This window comes from Lithobates pipiens, unplaced genomic scaffold (genome assembly GCF_037356315.1).
Source record: "Lithobates pipiens isolate NorthernLeopardFrog02 unplaced genomic scaffold, aLitPip1_a1.2 Scaffold_28, whole genome shotgun sequence".
Classification (NCBI taxonomy): Eukaryota; Metazoa; Chordata; class Amphibia; order Anura; family Ranidae; genus Lithobates; species Lithobates pipiens.
Window position 1 is genome coordinate 20,879,981 of NW_027507789.1, and position 12,865 is coordinate 20,892,845.

Consider the following 12,865-nt stretch of genomic DNA (forward strand, 5'->3'; position numbering starts at 1 on the left):
GCGAGTCGCGCTGCGCAATAAGGATGGACCCGCTGCCTCTGGGATCTGTGTGTTTCCCAGCAGGCAGCGGGGGACTTTCGGAAAGGTGCGTAATCTACGCCCCTTTCCGCAGAGAGCTATCCCGGAAGTGGGTGCAGATACCTGTACTGTACAGGTACCTGCACCCCCCTCCCCCCTGAAAGGTTCCAATTGTTGCGCCGGAGGGGGGGGAGGGTTCCGATGAGCGGAAGGTCCACTTTTTTTTAAATACCATCAAAAGAAAACTCTACTTGTGGGAAGAAAATTATAAAAATGTTGTTTGTGTACAGTGTTGTATGACCGCGCAATTGTCATTCCATGTGTGACACCGCTGAAAGCTGAAAATTGTCCTGGGCAGGAAGGGGCGAAAGTGCCCGGTATTGAAGTGGTTAAACAAAAAAGGCCCTGACCCTTTCCAAAAACGCGGCGGCTGAAAAAATGCATAAATGTGAACGTGCCCCATAGGAAACAATGATAAAATGGACTGTAGTGCGTTTCTGCAAAAGGCACAAAGAGGAAAGGCGTCAACCAGACCTTACTTTGGGAGGAGTCAAATCAATGGATGGTCCATATCTATTATTGTTAAAAAAAAAAAAAAGACAATGGGAGGCAAATAAACCATGTAATTTCTTTATTTTTAATAATATGAGAGTGCAACATACACAAGACTGTCTCAAAGCAGCACTATTTAACATGAGCAAGAAAATAAACGTATGAAAAAAAAAAAAAAAGAACCTCACAATTATTTATTCTTTACTAAAATATAGACCTACGTAAAACAGATTCTGCTGCGATCAACAGAGTGAGGATCCCACAGGTCCTTCGTCTGACTGCGAAAGTTTAGCATTCTAATTAAATGGAGCCTCCTGGGGTCTCATTTCCCAAACTGAGCACCAGCAGGTGTGGGATATAATGCACATCCAAGCGCTTATCTTTTGCTAGAACAAGGGTTGGCAACCTTTTCCCACATTAAAAATTTATAAAACGGATATGTCAAACATCTGCGCACCCGGGATAAACCATTGCCGCACTGCCTACAAAATGTGTAGTTCCTTTATCGTCAACGCTACTTAGTGGCCACAATGCCCTTTTTTTCCAGAAATAGTTAAATTCGTAAAAAAAAAAAAAAAAATTATTGTCTCCACTGGTTGGCACTGAAGATATAGGAACTACACATATTAGGGGGAAGTACAGCAATTTTCATCCTGATTGTGCAGACCCACACATCACAAACATTTTATACTTAGACCCATAAGTGCAATGCACCTCCAGCACGGCTAATCTGCTAGAACAGGGATTGGCAACCTTTTCCGCATTAAGTGCTCATGTACAAGTCATTAGACAGTGAACAATAGCACACCATAGGCGCGTAGTACATTTTCAATTTTTGCACTGATAACGGCAGGTTAAAATGTATTATATTAACAGGGGCACACATAAAATACGTTAATATTTTACAGTTAATGTGAACTGACCTGCAAACTGGCACTTAGGCCTCACCGACACAATTATGGCGAACCTTGGCACCCCAGATGTTTAGGAACTACATTTCCCATGATGCCCAAATGCAGAGTGCACGAGCATCATGGGAAATTAAGTTTTCAAAACATCTGGGGTGCCAAGGTTTGCCATCACTGTCCTAGAAGGATGGTGGATTCCTGGGGCAAGAACCTGCCTGCATGCAGGGCTGGTCATTTGTCCTCAGCAGCAGGTAACTGCTGGACTTTTGGATGCATCCGAACAGCAGTGGTCAGCTATGGTTACCATCAGCCTGTCATTGCTTTGTACAGAGCCACAGCCACCTGCAACCACCTGTGATTCCAGCTTCAAGAATCCACTGATGCTGGCCACAGGAATCCAATGTCCAGCCCTTCTAGGATGCATAAATGGAGAGTTGCCGTTTCATTGTGGTCCTTATCCCCATCTTTCATGGCTTCATTATGCTCAGTCTGGCCTGTAGGAAGTTACCTTCAGCTGCGCACACACTACTGAAAAATCTGTTGTAAGTTGGCTTTGGGATGGATTTAACACTGTCTTCGGGTCTGAAAATATATCTGTTTGTACATATATGTAGATCCAAATGCAAAAGTTAATGCAAGGCCACCTTTTTCAGACCTAAGAATTTTTTTTGGTAAAACCAATACATTACCAACTACATAATATTTCACAATCACGACTACAATTTCTAGAAATGTGACTATAGATCGCTCAAGTGCCACTGAAAATTGTTTTGCGTGCCCATTGCAGCCTTTTGTTGCCGACCCCTGTGCTAGAAGTTTCTACGCTGATCACTGGGGAGTGTTCGGAGTATGCCAAAGTAGGTTTTCAAATGCTGGTGTTTTGGGTGCCATTAACATTGAAGGGTTGCCACGCAAAGGCAAAGTCATTTTGTAACAGGTTAAAGGGCGTAATAATTATTGGCCTGCAATGAAACCTGTAGGCCCAAAATTGCATGATGGATTTCAAAATGCATGAGCTGTGCCACTAAGGCCACATACGCATTGTTGAATCATTTGCCAAGCAAGCAAGAGAGATAGAGAGAGAGAAAAGAGTGAATGAAAGAAAGAAAGAAAGAGAGAGAGAGAGAGAGAGAGCATGTGCGCAAGAGAAAGAGAAACAAAGAGCAAAAGAGAGAGAGAGAGAAAAAAAGAGCGAAAGCAAGAGAAAGAAGGGAAAGAAAGAGAGGAAAGAAAAAAAAAAGGAGAGAGAGAGAGGGAGAGAGAGAAAAGAAAGAGAAAGAGAGCGAGAGAGCGAGCATGTGCGCAAGAGAAAGAGAAACAAAGAGCAAAAGAGAGAAAGAAAAAAAGAGTGAAAGCGAGAGAAAGAAGGGAAAGAAAGAGAGGAAAGAAAAAAAGGAGAGAGAGAGAGAAAGCAAGAATGCCACATTTTGGTATACTCTCAGATTCAAAAAGCACTTGCAAAAGTAAGCTTCTTTAGTCATTTAGCTTTCTTAAAGCTTTTAAAGAAAACCAGTCATATGGATCATATTGGAACTCCCATAGCTGAATAGTTTTTTTGAACTTCATCTTTATACTAGCTTCACTACTTAGTGATTCTCTGACCCACAACAAGTACACTAAAAAAGCAAATGTTTATAGACCATCACATCTATATCAGCTTGTTGGACACCCCATTCCAAAATCATGGTCATTAATAAGGAGCTGGTCCCCTCCTTTTTCAGCAAAAACATCCTCCGTCCTCCTGGGAAGGCTTTGCTCAAGATTTGTAGTGTCTGTGTGAATTTGTGTCCGTTCAGACAAAAGAAAACATTTTGGAGGCCAGGTACTGGTGTTGGATGATTAGACCTGGCCTGAAATTGATGTTGCAAAGGATTTCAGTAGGGTTGAAGTCAGAGCTCTATGTAGGCCACTCGAGTTTTGCCACACCAAACTGGTCAAACCGTGTTTTACGGAGCTGGTTTTGTGGACAAGGCACAGAACAGGCTGACCCCAAACTGTTGCCCACAAAGTTGGATGATCACAACTGTCTAAATACGCTGTAGCATTAAGAGAACCCTTCAATGAAAACAGCTGAACTCAATAATTTAGAGGGGTGTCCACATACCTTGGGCCATATAGATAGGTGTGATGGTCTGGTGTGCACAAACTTTTGGCCAAATAGTGTACATGAAGAAGAACTGATATGTACATGCTTGTTTCAGGTCAATGACTTGCCAAGTATTGACAACCCTGAAGTGTGCATTATCGAATACCAGTTGGCCATGGTTGCGCCCACATTCCAAACCTGCCAGATTTCTTATAAACCAACCCCTATCTCCATTCTGGAAATGCTAAATAAAAATCCTAATGAAGGCTGTAATTTTAAACAAGCTTTTTAGTAAGCTTAAATCAGTTCTTTGTAAGTGCTTGCGGAATCTCTTGCTCCTTTATAGGCAAAGATTCAACATTTTCAATCTATATGAGGCCTTAAAGTCACAAGCGACCTACCAAACTAATACACTCAAAAGGAAAAAGAATATGCTTTTGGTAGACTTGCATGTTGGATTCCCCTGAATCGTAACAAAAAAAAAGCACAACTCACTAAATGGGGGCATAAGACCAAAGACAGGCTCTGTTTCCAACAGTCAATTAAACCCGTGGTCACCTCGTTTCTTCTGTGTCATAAGTGCAGCAGATCCTTATTTCTTTCAAGGAAAGTGTCATTGATGACACACCTGCTCTTTCTGCAGAGGACACCTTCCCACCAGAAGGTATACACCCCAGAAAAAAGTCGTCTCCCGTTGAGCCACTAATTCTTCTAACGCAGTTTTACTGCTTGCTATTTAAATTCTTTCCCATCATAGAGACTTGCAGCGTGCACTAGCGTTTTGCACAGCTGGCCTCTCATATAAAAAAAAAAATGGAATGTCCCAAAATAATTGTGTTAATAAGTGTTATGAATTATAATGGAAATGTACCATGTAGACACTAGATTTGTTGCCTTTTTCAATTATTTGAGTCCCATGAACGGGCAGAAGCTAGATTGTGCGCAATGACCAACACACAATGGCAGAGGCATCACTGGCAGACTTTACAGCCACCATAGGGCTTTGGGGGAGGGGGGGGGGGTAAGATTATAGAAGGATCTCAGTGCCCTCCTCTTTTAGGTAGGTCTGCAAAATACATTGTAGGTGCTGCCTGTCTTGGAGCGTAAAGCTGAACTCCAGGCATGGAAACAAAGTCCACCATTTCATTCAGATATTTATGCTTAAATACCATTAGTAGAACTACGTTCTACTCAAATCTGTCTTTATCGCCCTGTAACTCCCTTCACAGCAGGACCCAGACTGGAAGAGGGGGGTCAGTACCATAGGAGAGCCAGACATCAAAAGCATTACACAGAGTTGTCAATCCAATGCTGTCAGCTTGCCAGTAACCCAGCTCTATTGCTAAACTAGACAGGAAAAAAATTGAGGTCATTGGACTGGCTTTGCTATATGGTAGGAGTGTTTGGATCAAAAGACTAGCTGAACAGGGTCAACATTTTTTTTTTAGCAGGAAAATTCTTTCCATATATTTTTTTTTCAGCTGTGAACGTAGTCATTTGTCTGGACATCAGCTTTAAGGGTAGCCATACAGTGGTCTAAACAAGAGAAATGTGATAGAAACCTCCATGATTGGAGGAATCCCCCCTGCTGGCTATTGTATTCTGACAGCCAGATGCAGTCACCCCCAGTCCCAAACCCAGCCCCCCCCCCCCCACTTCTTCGACAATTGAAATATGACTTTTGTTGTATCAAGTGGTGCCATCAAGGACACCCATGGCTCAAGCTTTGGCCAGTTCAGTGGGAACTGGCCGAAATCTGAGCCATGTATGGAATGGTATGGTAGGCTTTAGAGTCTACAAGTTGAAGCCTTCAGTTTACCATGTGGCTTTGGAGAAGATTGTTCTAATCGTTGATCAAAACTGCCTCAAACGCTACTATGCCCAACTTGAAAATTACGTTAAGGTCGCATAAAAAGGATTTAATATAATAGGCGTACAGATTCTTGTGTTTAACCCTTTTAAGAATAGAGTTGTTGAACTCGGAAACACACACACAGTTACACATTCCTCGTTCACTGGTGAAATGTTAATTAACATTATCACGGCAAGGGGCGTTTTTTTTTCATGAGGACTCAAAAATAAAAAGGCATATTGGGGTCATGAAGGGGTTAATATGGTCATGAAAGGGCAAATGAATAAGGCAAAGAGCAAAATGTGAAGAGCGGGTAACCCCAGCAACCAATCATCTTTCGAAATACTCTAAGTTGAAGAACGGTGAGCCCTCATTGGCTGCTGTGGGGACGTGCACAGCACTGCTGCTTTTTTTTTTTTTTTCACACTGGTACAAGTAACCAGAGAAAACAAAAAATTCTTAATTTTTGGAAATCCTGATTGGTTGCTATACCAGTACAGGCCTTTTACTGTTTTAGCCTATATCTCATTGATGCCTAATGAGTAAAAAGTTCACAAAGTTTTACTAGGTGTGCCTGTGTCCATAGGAAGGGTTCAAGCAGAGGTGGTCACTCCTCTGAAGGATGGTTCAGAAGACGCTTTCCTCTACCAATGCTAAACGCATTCATCTGTGAAAGAGTGCACTGGTAAAATTCAACTTAAAATAAATACTTAACATTAAGATTTAAAAAAATACAGAAAGAGAAAAAAAAATTCACGCACGCTCAGAAGAAGACCAATGTGGAATCTACGATAAGGAGATCCATGTGATCTTTGGACCAGTCAGCCTCTTCACAGGCAGGCCACAGCCTCAGAGAACTGACGGTATTCGTTTCAACATAGAGGTGCGAGGCTTTCTAAGTGCTAACGTCTTGGCTTTGGAATACTGATAACAACATGCTACAAAAATGAACTCTACTCTGTGTAGAAGACCCGGGGTCTTCTGCTGTGTTCGTACAACATTAACAGAGGGAGGTATAGAAGGGAAAAGGGATGGGGGTTTCTCCAAGGTCTACTGACCACTGGAAATGCCTTTATGGCACTGAGCAGTATTGGTGGAGCCCCAACCATGGTTTGTTGACATTGGTTATGGAAAGTTTTCATGTTTTGTCCAGTTCATTTGGGAAGCCATTTTATCCTCTGCCAGGGCAAAGCCTAAGTCAACTTTGTAAGGAGACAATGGCTTTTTTAGGTCGCCGTTTAACCCTCGCGGACGCTGGTGCGGGGTTCCGCAAGGGAACTGTGGATGATGTTGGTAATGGAGTCTACTCCATCTCCTTCCAAAAAGGTGCGATGATCGCCTTCAATGACATGGACAGACACCTTTCCATCGCACACCTGTTGACGAAGAGAGAAGATTTCAGGTCAATATATCCTAGAGAGAAATGATGAAACAACAAGTAGTTGAGGAAAGTGGAAAAATGGTGTTGGACCTGTAAGGTTATTTTATTGGTATTTCTATCTTAAAAGTATTTACTATACTGTCAAAAGTATTGGGACACCTGCCTTTACATGCACATGAACTTTAACACCATCCCAGTCTTAAGCCCCATACACACTATCAGATTTTCTGCTGAGTTTTTCCTTCAGATTTACCAAAACCATGTAATATGAGGTCAAACCTTAGGAGTTTCAATTTGTATGCAATCAGGCAGGACCTTGCACTACATGGTTTTGGTAAATCTGAAGGAAAAAAAATCTGCAAAAAAACTGATAGTGTGTATGGGGCTTTAGTCTGTAGGATTCAATATTGAGTTGGCCCGCCCTTTGCAGCTATAACAGCTTCAACTCTTCTGGGAAGGCCGTCCACAAGGTTTAGGAGTGTGTCTATGGGAATATTTGACCATTCTTCCAGAGGCGCATTTGTGAGGTCAGGCACTGATGTTGGACGAGAACCTGGCTCACAGTCTTCACTCTCATTTATTAAATAACAAACATCTCTATACTTACTTGTTCTGTTGCACAGAGCGGCCCTGAAACTCCTCTTCTCTGTTCCCCCCCCCCGCCAGCCCTCCTGGCCCCTCCTATCTGTCCAGTGCCCCATGGGAAGCTGCTTCCCATAGGGCCACTTGTGCATGCTCTTTCCCAAGCCCTGCTGCTGCGTCCATTGACACAGACAGCCTCGCCCCCCCCCCCCACTTCTTCAACACTGGAGTTGATTGACAGGAGTGGGAGCCAATGGTTCCTGCTGCCATCCATCTACCCAATGTGGAGGGAGACAGCAGCGAGATTTGATTAGGCTCAGGTAAGAATAAGGGGGGGGGGGGGGCTGGGGTTGATCCTGCAGCTGAGAAGGTTTTTTTTACCTTAATGTATGAACGTATTAAGGCAGTGATTCTCAACCAGGGTTCCTCCAAAGGTTACTAGGGGTTCCTTCAGCATTGGGCCATTTCTGCCCCTCGGATAAGTTCCCTTCGACACCATTGATCATTTTAGCTATCTGTAAGGAGGTAAGTCTTCCCAATGACCACAAGTGTAAGGACCATTCTTCCCACTGACCATCACACTAATGTATCATGAGTTGTAGATTTCAAATTTTTAGCAGGGGTTCCCCGAGACTGGAGAACTATTTCAAGGGTTCCTCTGTTTTGAAAAGGTAATAAAAAACCACGAAGTTTTAGAAACACTTTAAATATGATGCACAACTAGGGTTCTGGGTTTAGGAGATCTCTGGCTGCACTAGATTGTACACGAATCAGATTAAGGCAACGTAGACAGCCTTGATGACTTTAGCACAGCTGCGACACCTGCTGCTTAAAACTAGACATTCACTTGCTTCTTGGAATTGCTCATTAAAGAAGAAGGAAAGTCTTCCTCTTTAATTGTACCTACAGGTAAGCCTATAGTAAGGCTTACCTGTAGGTACTGTAAATATCTCCTGAACTTGCACCGTTGAGGAGATATTTACTATATACTTTTCCGCCAAGGTCATCGGCACATGCGCACTGAAGGAACGGCCTGCTCGTGTCGCTTCTTCAGGACCCGTGCCGTGACCGGCAATGCCAGGAGTGACATCATCGCAGCACCGGCCAATCACATCGCCGGAGCCTGCAAACCCAGAAGTAACTCCGGGAAATGATGACGGCCATGGGAGCGGAGTGCGGGCGGCACTGCAGGGCATCATTCTAAGGTAAGTATTTCTTAGTAGAAGTAGTTCTAAGGTAAGTATTTCACAGTGAGCTAGTATGCGATGCATACGAGCTCATTATGCCTTTGTCTTGCAGGTTTTTCTTCTTTTTTTTTTTTGCTATCAGCCCACAGCTTTGAGTTAGCTTGCTTCACTTTTCAGGCAGCTCCTCTGCCTTTTATGTTTTTCTGTCACTGCATAACTGATTGGCGATTGGAGGCGTCCTGCAGCAAGAGGTTAGTCTAGCACAATATGTTCCTGGGATGACATGGAGGTTAAAAAGAAACAAAAAAAGGAAGACGAATGAAACTATTTCTCCTCTAACCTTCAAAACCGGCATATAATAGGAAGCAAAAAAAGGAAAAAAAAAAAAAAAAAAAAAAAAAGAAAGCCAAGAATAGAAACCTGGACCTATTAGGAGGAAAGATGGCAGACAGGTATATGGTGAAGCTGCTGAAGAGTGAAGAGAGGGCAAGACCTTGTGTGAGGAAGATGGTTTAATGACTGTACTGGGGATTTGGCCAGACAATGCTGTCAGGAGGAACACTGCAGCTAGTGAACCTAGAATGTATTTTCAGGATGAACACACTTTAGAGCAGGGGTGCTCAACCTGTGGCTCTCCAGCTGTTGCGGAACTACAAGTCCCATGAGGCATAGCAAGACTCCGACAGCCACAAGCATGACACCCAGAGGCAGAGGCATGATGGGACTTGTAGTTTTGCAACAGCTGGAGAGCCACAGGTTGAGCACCCCTGCTTTAGAGGAACCTGAGCGTTTAGAAAAAATGTGGAAGCACACTCCCCAACTTCCATCCCAACCCCATTGGCTTCAATACTTTTTGAATCGCTCATATGCATCAAGAAAGCAGCAAGAGAACTGAACCTCTTGATCTGCATACTTGTTCAGGAGGCCTACAGAGGAAAAGATGGTTAAAATTAGCACTGGGGGGCAAAATTTTCTAATTTAGTATTTAAAAAAAAAAAAAAAATTGTAAGCCCTTGTACACACGGTCGGACATTCCGACAACAAAATCCGTCGGATTTTGTCCGAAACTGGTGTTGCATACACACGGTCGGAACAAAGTTGTCGGAAAATCCGATCGTTCGTAACGTGATGACGTTATTTCGTTACGACGGGACTACGTTCAGGCTAGTAGCCAATAGTTTTGGTCTAGGAATTTGATCTGAGCATGCGTGGCACTTTGTCCGATCGGAATTCTCTACACACAATCGGACAAAGTCCGATCGGATCATGTTGTCGGAAAATTTTATAGCCCAGCTCTAAAACTTTGTCGGTCGGATATTCCAAACGGAAAGCATTGCTGACATGGCCTTTCGTTGCATTTGCATTCCAACGCATGCGTGTGAACGACTTTGTTCTGGAATGCAAAAGGTGACATTTAAACAACATGGCGCCTCCACAAACTCTAAGCCCTTGTACACACGGTCGGACATTCCGAGAACAAAATCCGTCGGATTTTGTCCGAAACTTGTGTTGGATACACACAGTCGGACAAAGTTGTTGGAAAATTTGATCGTTCAGAACGTGATGATGTTATTTCGTTATGTCGGGAGTACGTTCAGGCTAGTAGTCAATAGCTTTGGTATAGGAATTTGATCTGAGCATGCGTGGCACTTTGTCCGATCGGAATTCTCTACAAACGATTGGACAAAGTCCGATCGGATCATGTTGTCGGAAAATTTTATAGCCCAGCTCTAAAACTTTGTCGGTCGGATATTCAGACGGAAACAGTCCGATGGAGCCCACACATGGTCGGATTATTCGACAACACGGTCCGATCTGACATTTTCCATTGGAATGTCCGACCGTGTGTACAAGGGCTAAGAAAATTTGAGTTTGTCAGAGTACAAAAAACAAGGAACGAACAAGAGCACATTTGTTTTACAGTAAACAGCTAAAAAAAAAAAAGTGACATTTTCCTTATCCAGTTAAGGTCTGCCCTATAGCAGTTTTACTGCTACAGGGTGGCGACTGTGCACCAGATCACATATATACACTATATGGTCAAAAGTATTGAGACACCTGCCTTTGCACTTGCACGCACATGAACTTTGATGGCATCCCAGTCTTAGTCTGTAGGCTTCAATATCGAGTTAGTCCACCCTTTGCAGCTATAACAGCTTAACTTCTTCTGGGAAGGCTGTCCACAAGGTTTAGGAGTGTGTCTATGGGAACGTTTGACTATTCTTTCAGAAGCGCATTTGGGAGGTCAGACGCCAATGTTGGATGAGAAGGCCTGGCTCACAGTCTTCACTCGAATACATCCCAAAGTTGTTCTATCGGGCTGAGGTCAGGACTCTGCGCAGGCCAGTCCTGACCTCAACCCCAAACTAGCTCATCCATGTCTTTAAGGACTTTTCTTTGTTCACTGGTCCAAATCATTTGGTGGAGGGGGGATTATGGTGTTGGGTTGTTTTTCAGGAGTTGGGTTTGGCCCCTTAGTTCCAGTGAAGGGAACTCTTACTGTTAGCATACCAAGACATTTTGGACAATTTCATGTTCCCAACTTTGTGGGAACAGTTTGGGGATGACCCCTTCCCATTCCAACATGACTGCACACCAGAGCACAAAGCAAGGTTCATAAAGACATAGATGGGCGAGTTTGGGGTGGAGGAACTTGACTAGTCCTTACCTTAACCCAATAGAACACCTTTTGCATGGATTTGATTTTAGACTGTGAGCCAGGCCTTCTTATCCAACATCAGTGCCTGACCTCACAAATGCGCTTCTGGAAGAATGGTCAAACATTCTCATAGACACATCTCCTAAACCTTGTGGACGGCCTTCCCAGAAGATTTGAAGCTGTTATAGCTGCAAAGGGTGGGCCAACTCGATATTGAACCCTACGGACTAAGACTGGGATGCCATTAAAATTCATGTGCGTGTAAAGGTAGGCAACCCAATACATTTGGTAATATAGTGTAGATGAAATCCCCACTAAGGTTAAGGGGGGGGGGGTGTTAGGGGGTTATAGAAAAAGAGAGAGCCTAGTGTAGAGCTCCCCACCACAAAAAGGGGTTTAATTTAGTTTTAGGTAGCTCAAAGCAGTTGGGAAATACCAAATTGGAGTGTACTGTACCTCTGGAGGAGTAGCATTATCACCTAGGCCAGGAAGTGTGTTGGACTACAGAAAGCCTCATCTCCTATTCTCCATAAGGCATTATGTAGTTCACGAGAAGTACTGAGCAGGGAGGAGAACACTGCTTGAGATAGCACTGCAGCGTTCATTAGACAAAGCATGCTCCTGGATTTCTGGCAGGAGCAACAGGTATATTTTGAACAGATAACACTTTTAGTGGTATATTTTACCAGACAAAAATCAAGCAAATAGGAAAAGTCAGTTGCTAGTGTTAACATGATGACAGTGTTGATGCACCTCAACTGAAGTAGCTGATAAGCTCCTGTTGAGAACATACAGACTTTTCTCCACTCACCTCTGACAACCTGTAGTCTGCTCCCAGCCCCTCCCCATACTCGTTCCGTGTCTTCGCCTGGAGGAGGATAATGTTTCCATGATACTTATTATCTGGGACATACTGGTCTGCGGCTTTCAGCTTGTAGTAGAAAGAGGACGCAGCAAAGCGCAGGGCGTCCTGGTTGATGGACTTGTGACTCTGTGTTATATGGTCCACTGCGGCCTTCACTCGGGCCTCAAGGTCTTTCTGAGGAAGGAGAGTTTCCAAGAGCTGCAGGAAGACAAAGCAGGTCAATACATATCCACATTTCTACTTGGGTTACTTGTCCGTTGTGTTGTAGTAAGTGATCATAGTTACCTTGTTGTATTCGGTGCCTATGAACTGCTGGATGAAGGCGCACAAGGCTTCGGTTTCAGCCTCCGCATCACTCCCTGGAGTTAATTTGGCACGGTAACTCTGGAATAGGTCAAGAGGTGCATCATTCATAACTGACAAAGAGGACAATTCTAGGCTTCATACATGACTAAGAGGTCCACCAAAAGTGTTTCTGATTCTGCCCTTCCCTACAAGGAAGCATAAAACAAAACACAGCCAAGCAGATTCTCATTTACTTCGGTGGTGAAGTGTGGATGAGCTTTCTTAGGTGCATTTAACCTGCTTTGTGTTGACTTTCTTTGAATGCAGCAAGCCCTACTGAGTTGCTTCTGCATTTCTGACACAGCCTTTTGTTGCATTTGCATTCCAACGCATTTGTGTGAATGACTTTGTTCTGGAATGCAAAAGGCGACATTTAACAACATGGCGCCTCCACAAACTCTAAGCCCTTGTACACACGGTCGGACATTCT

General features: G+C 43.6%; 1 protein-coding gene across 1 annotated transcript in view; it reads right to left on the reverse strand.

Annotated features, from left to right (window-relative positions):
* Positions 1-634: 634 nt before the first annotated feature.
* The window catches only part of FASN (fatty acid synthase), a 141,794-nt gene continuing 129,563 nt past the window's right edge, over positions 635-12,865 (reverse strand). The window contains exons 41-43 of the mRNA XM_077458876.1: positions 12,376-12,474; positions 12,037-12,288; positions 635-6,792 (exon numbers count right to left, since the gene is read on the reverse strand). Coding sequence (XP_077315002.1) covers positions 6,655-6,792; positions 12,037-12,288; positions 12,376-12,474 — 489 coding nt within the window. The 3' untranslated portion in view covers positions 635-6,654. The remainder of the gene's footprint in view (positions 6,793-12,036; positions 12,289-12,375; positions 12,475-12,865) is intronic.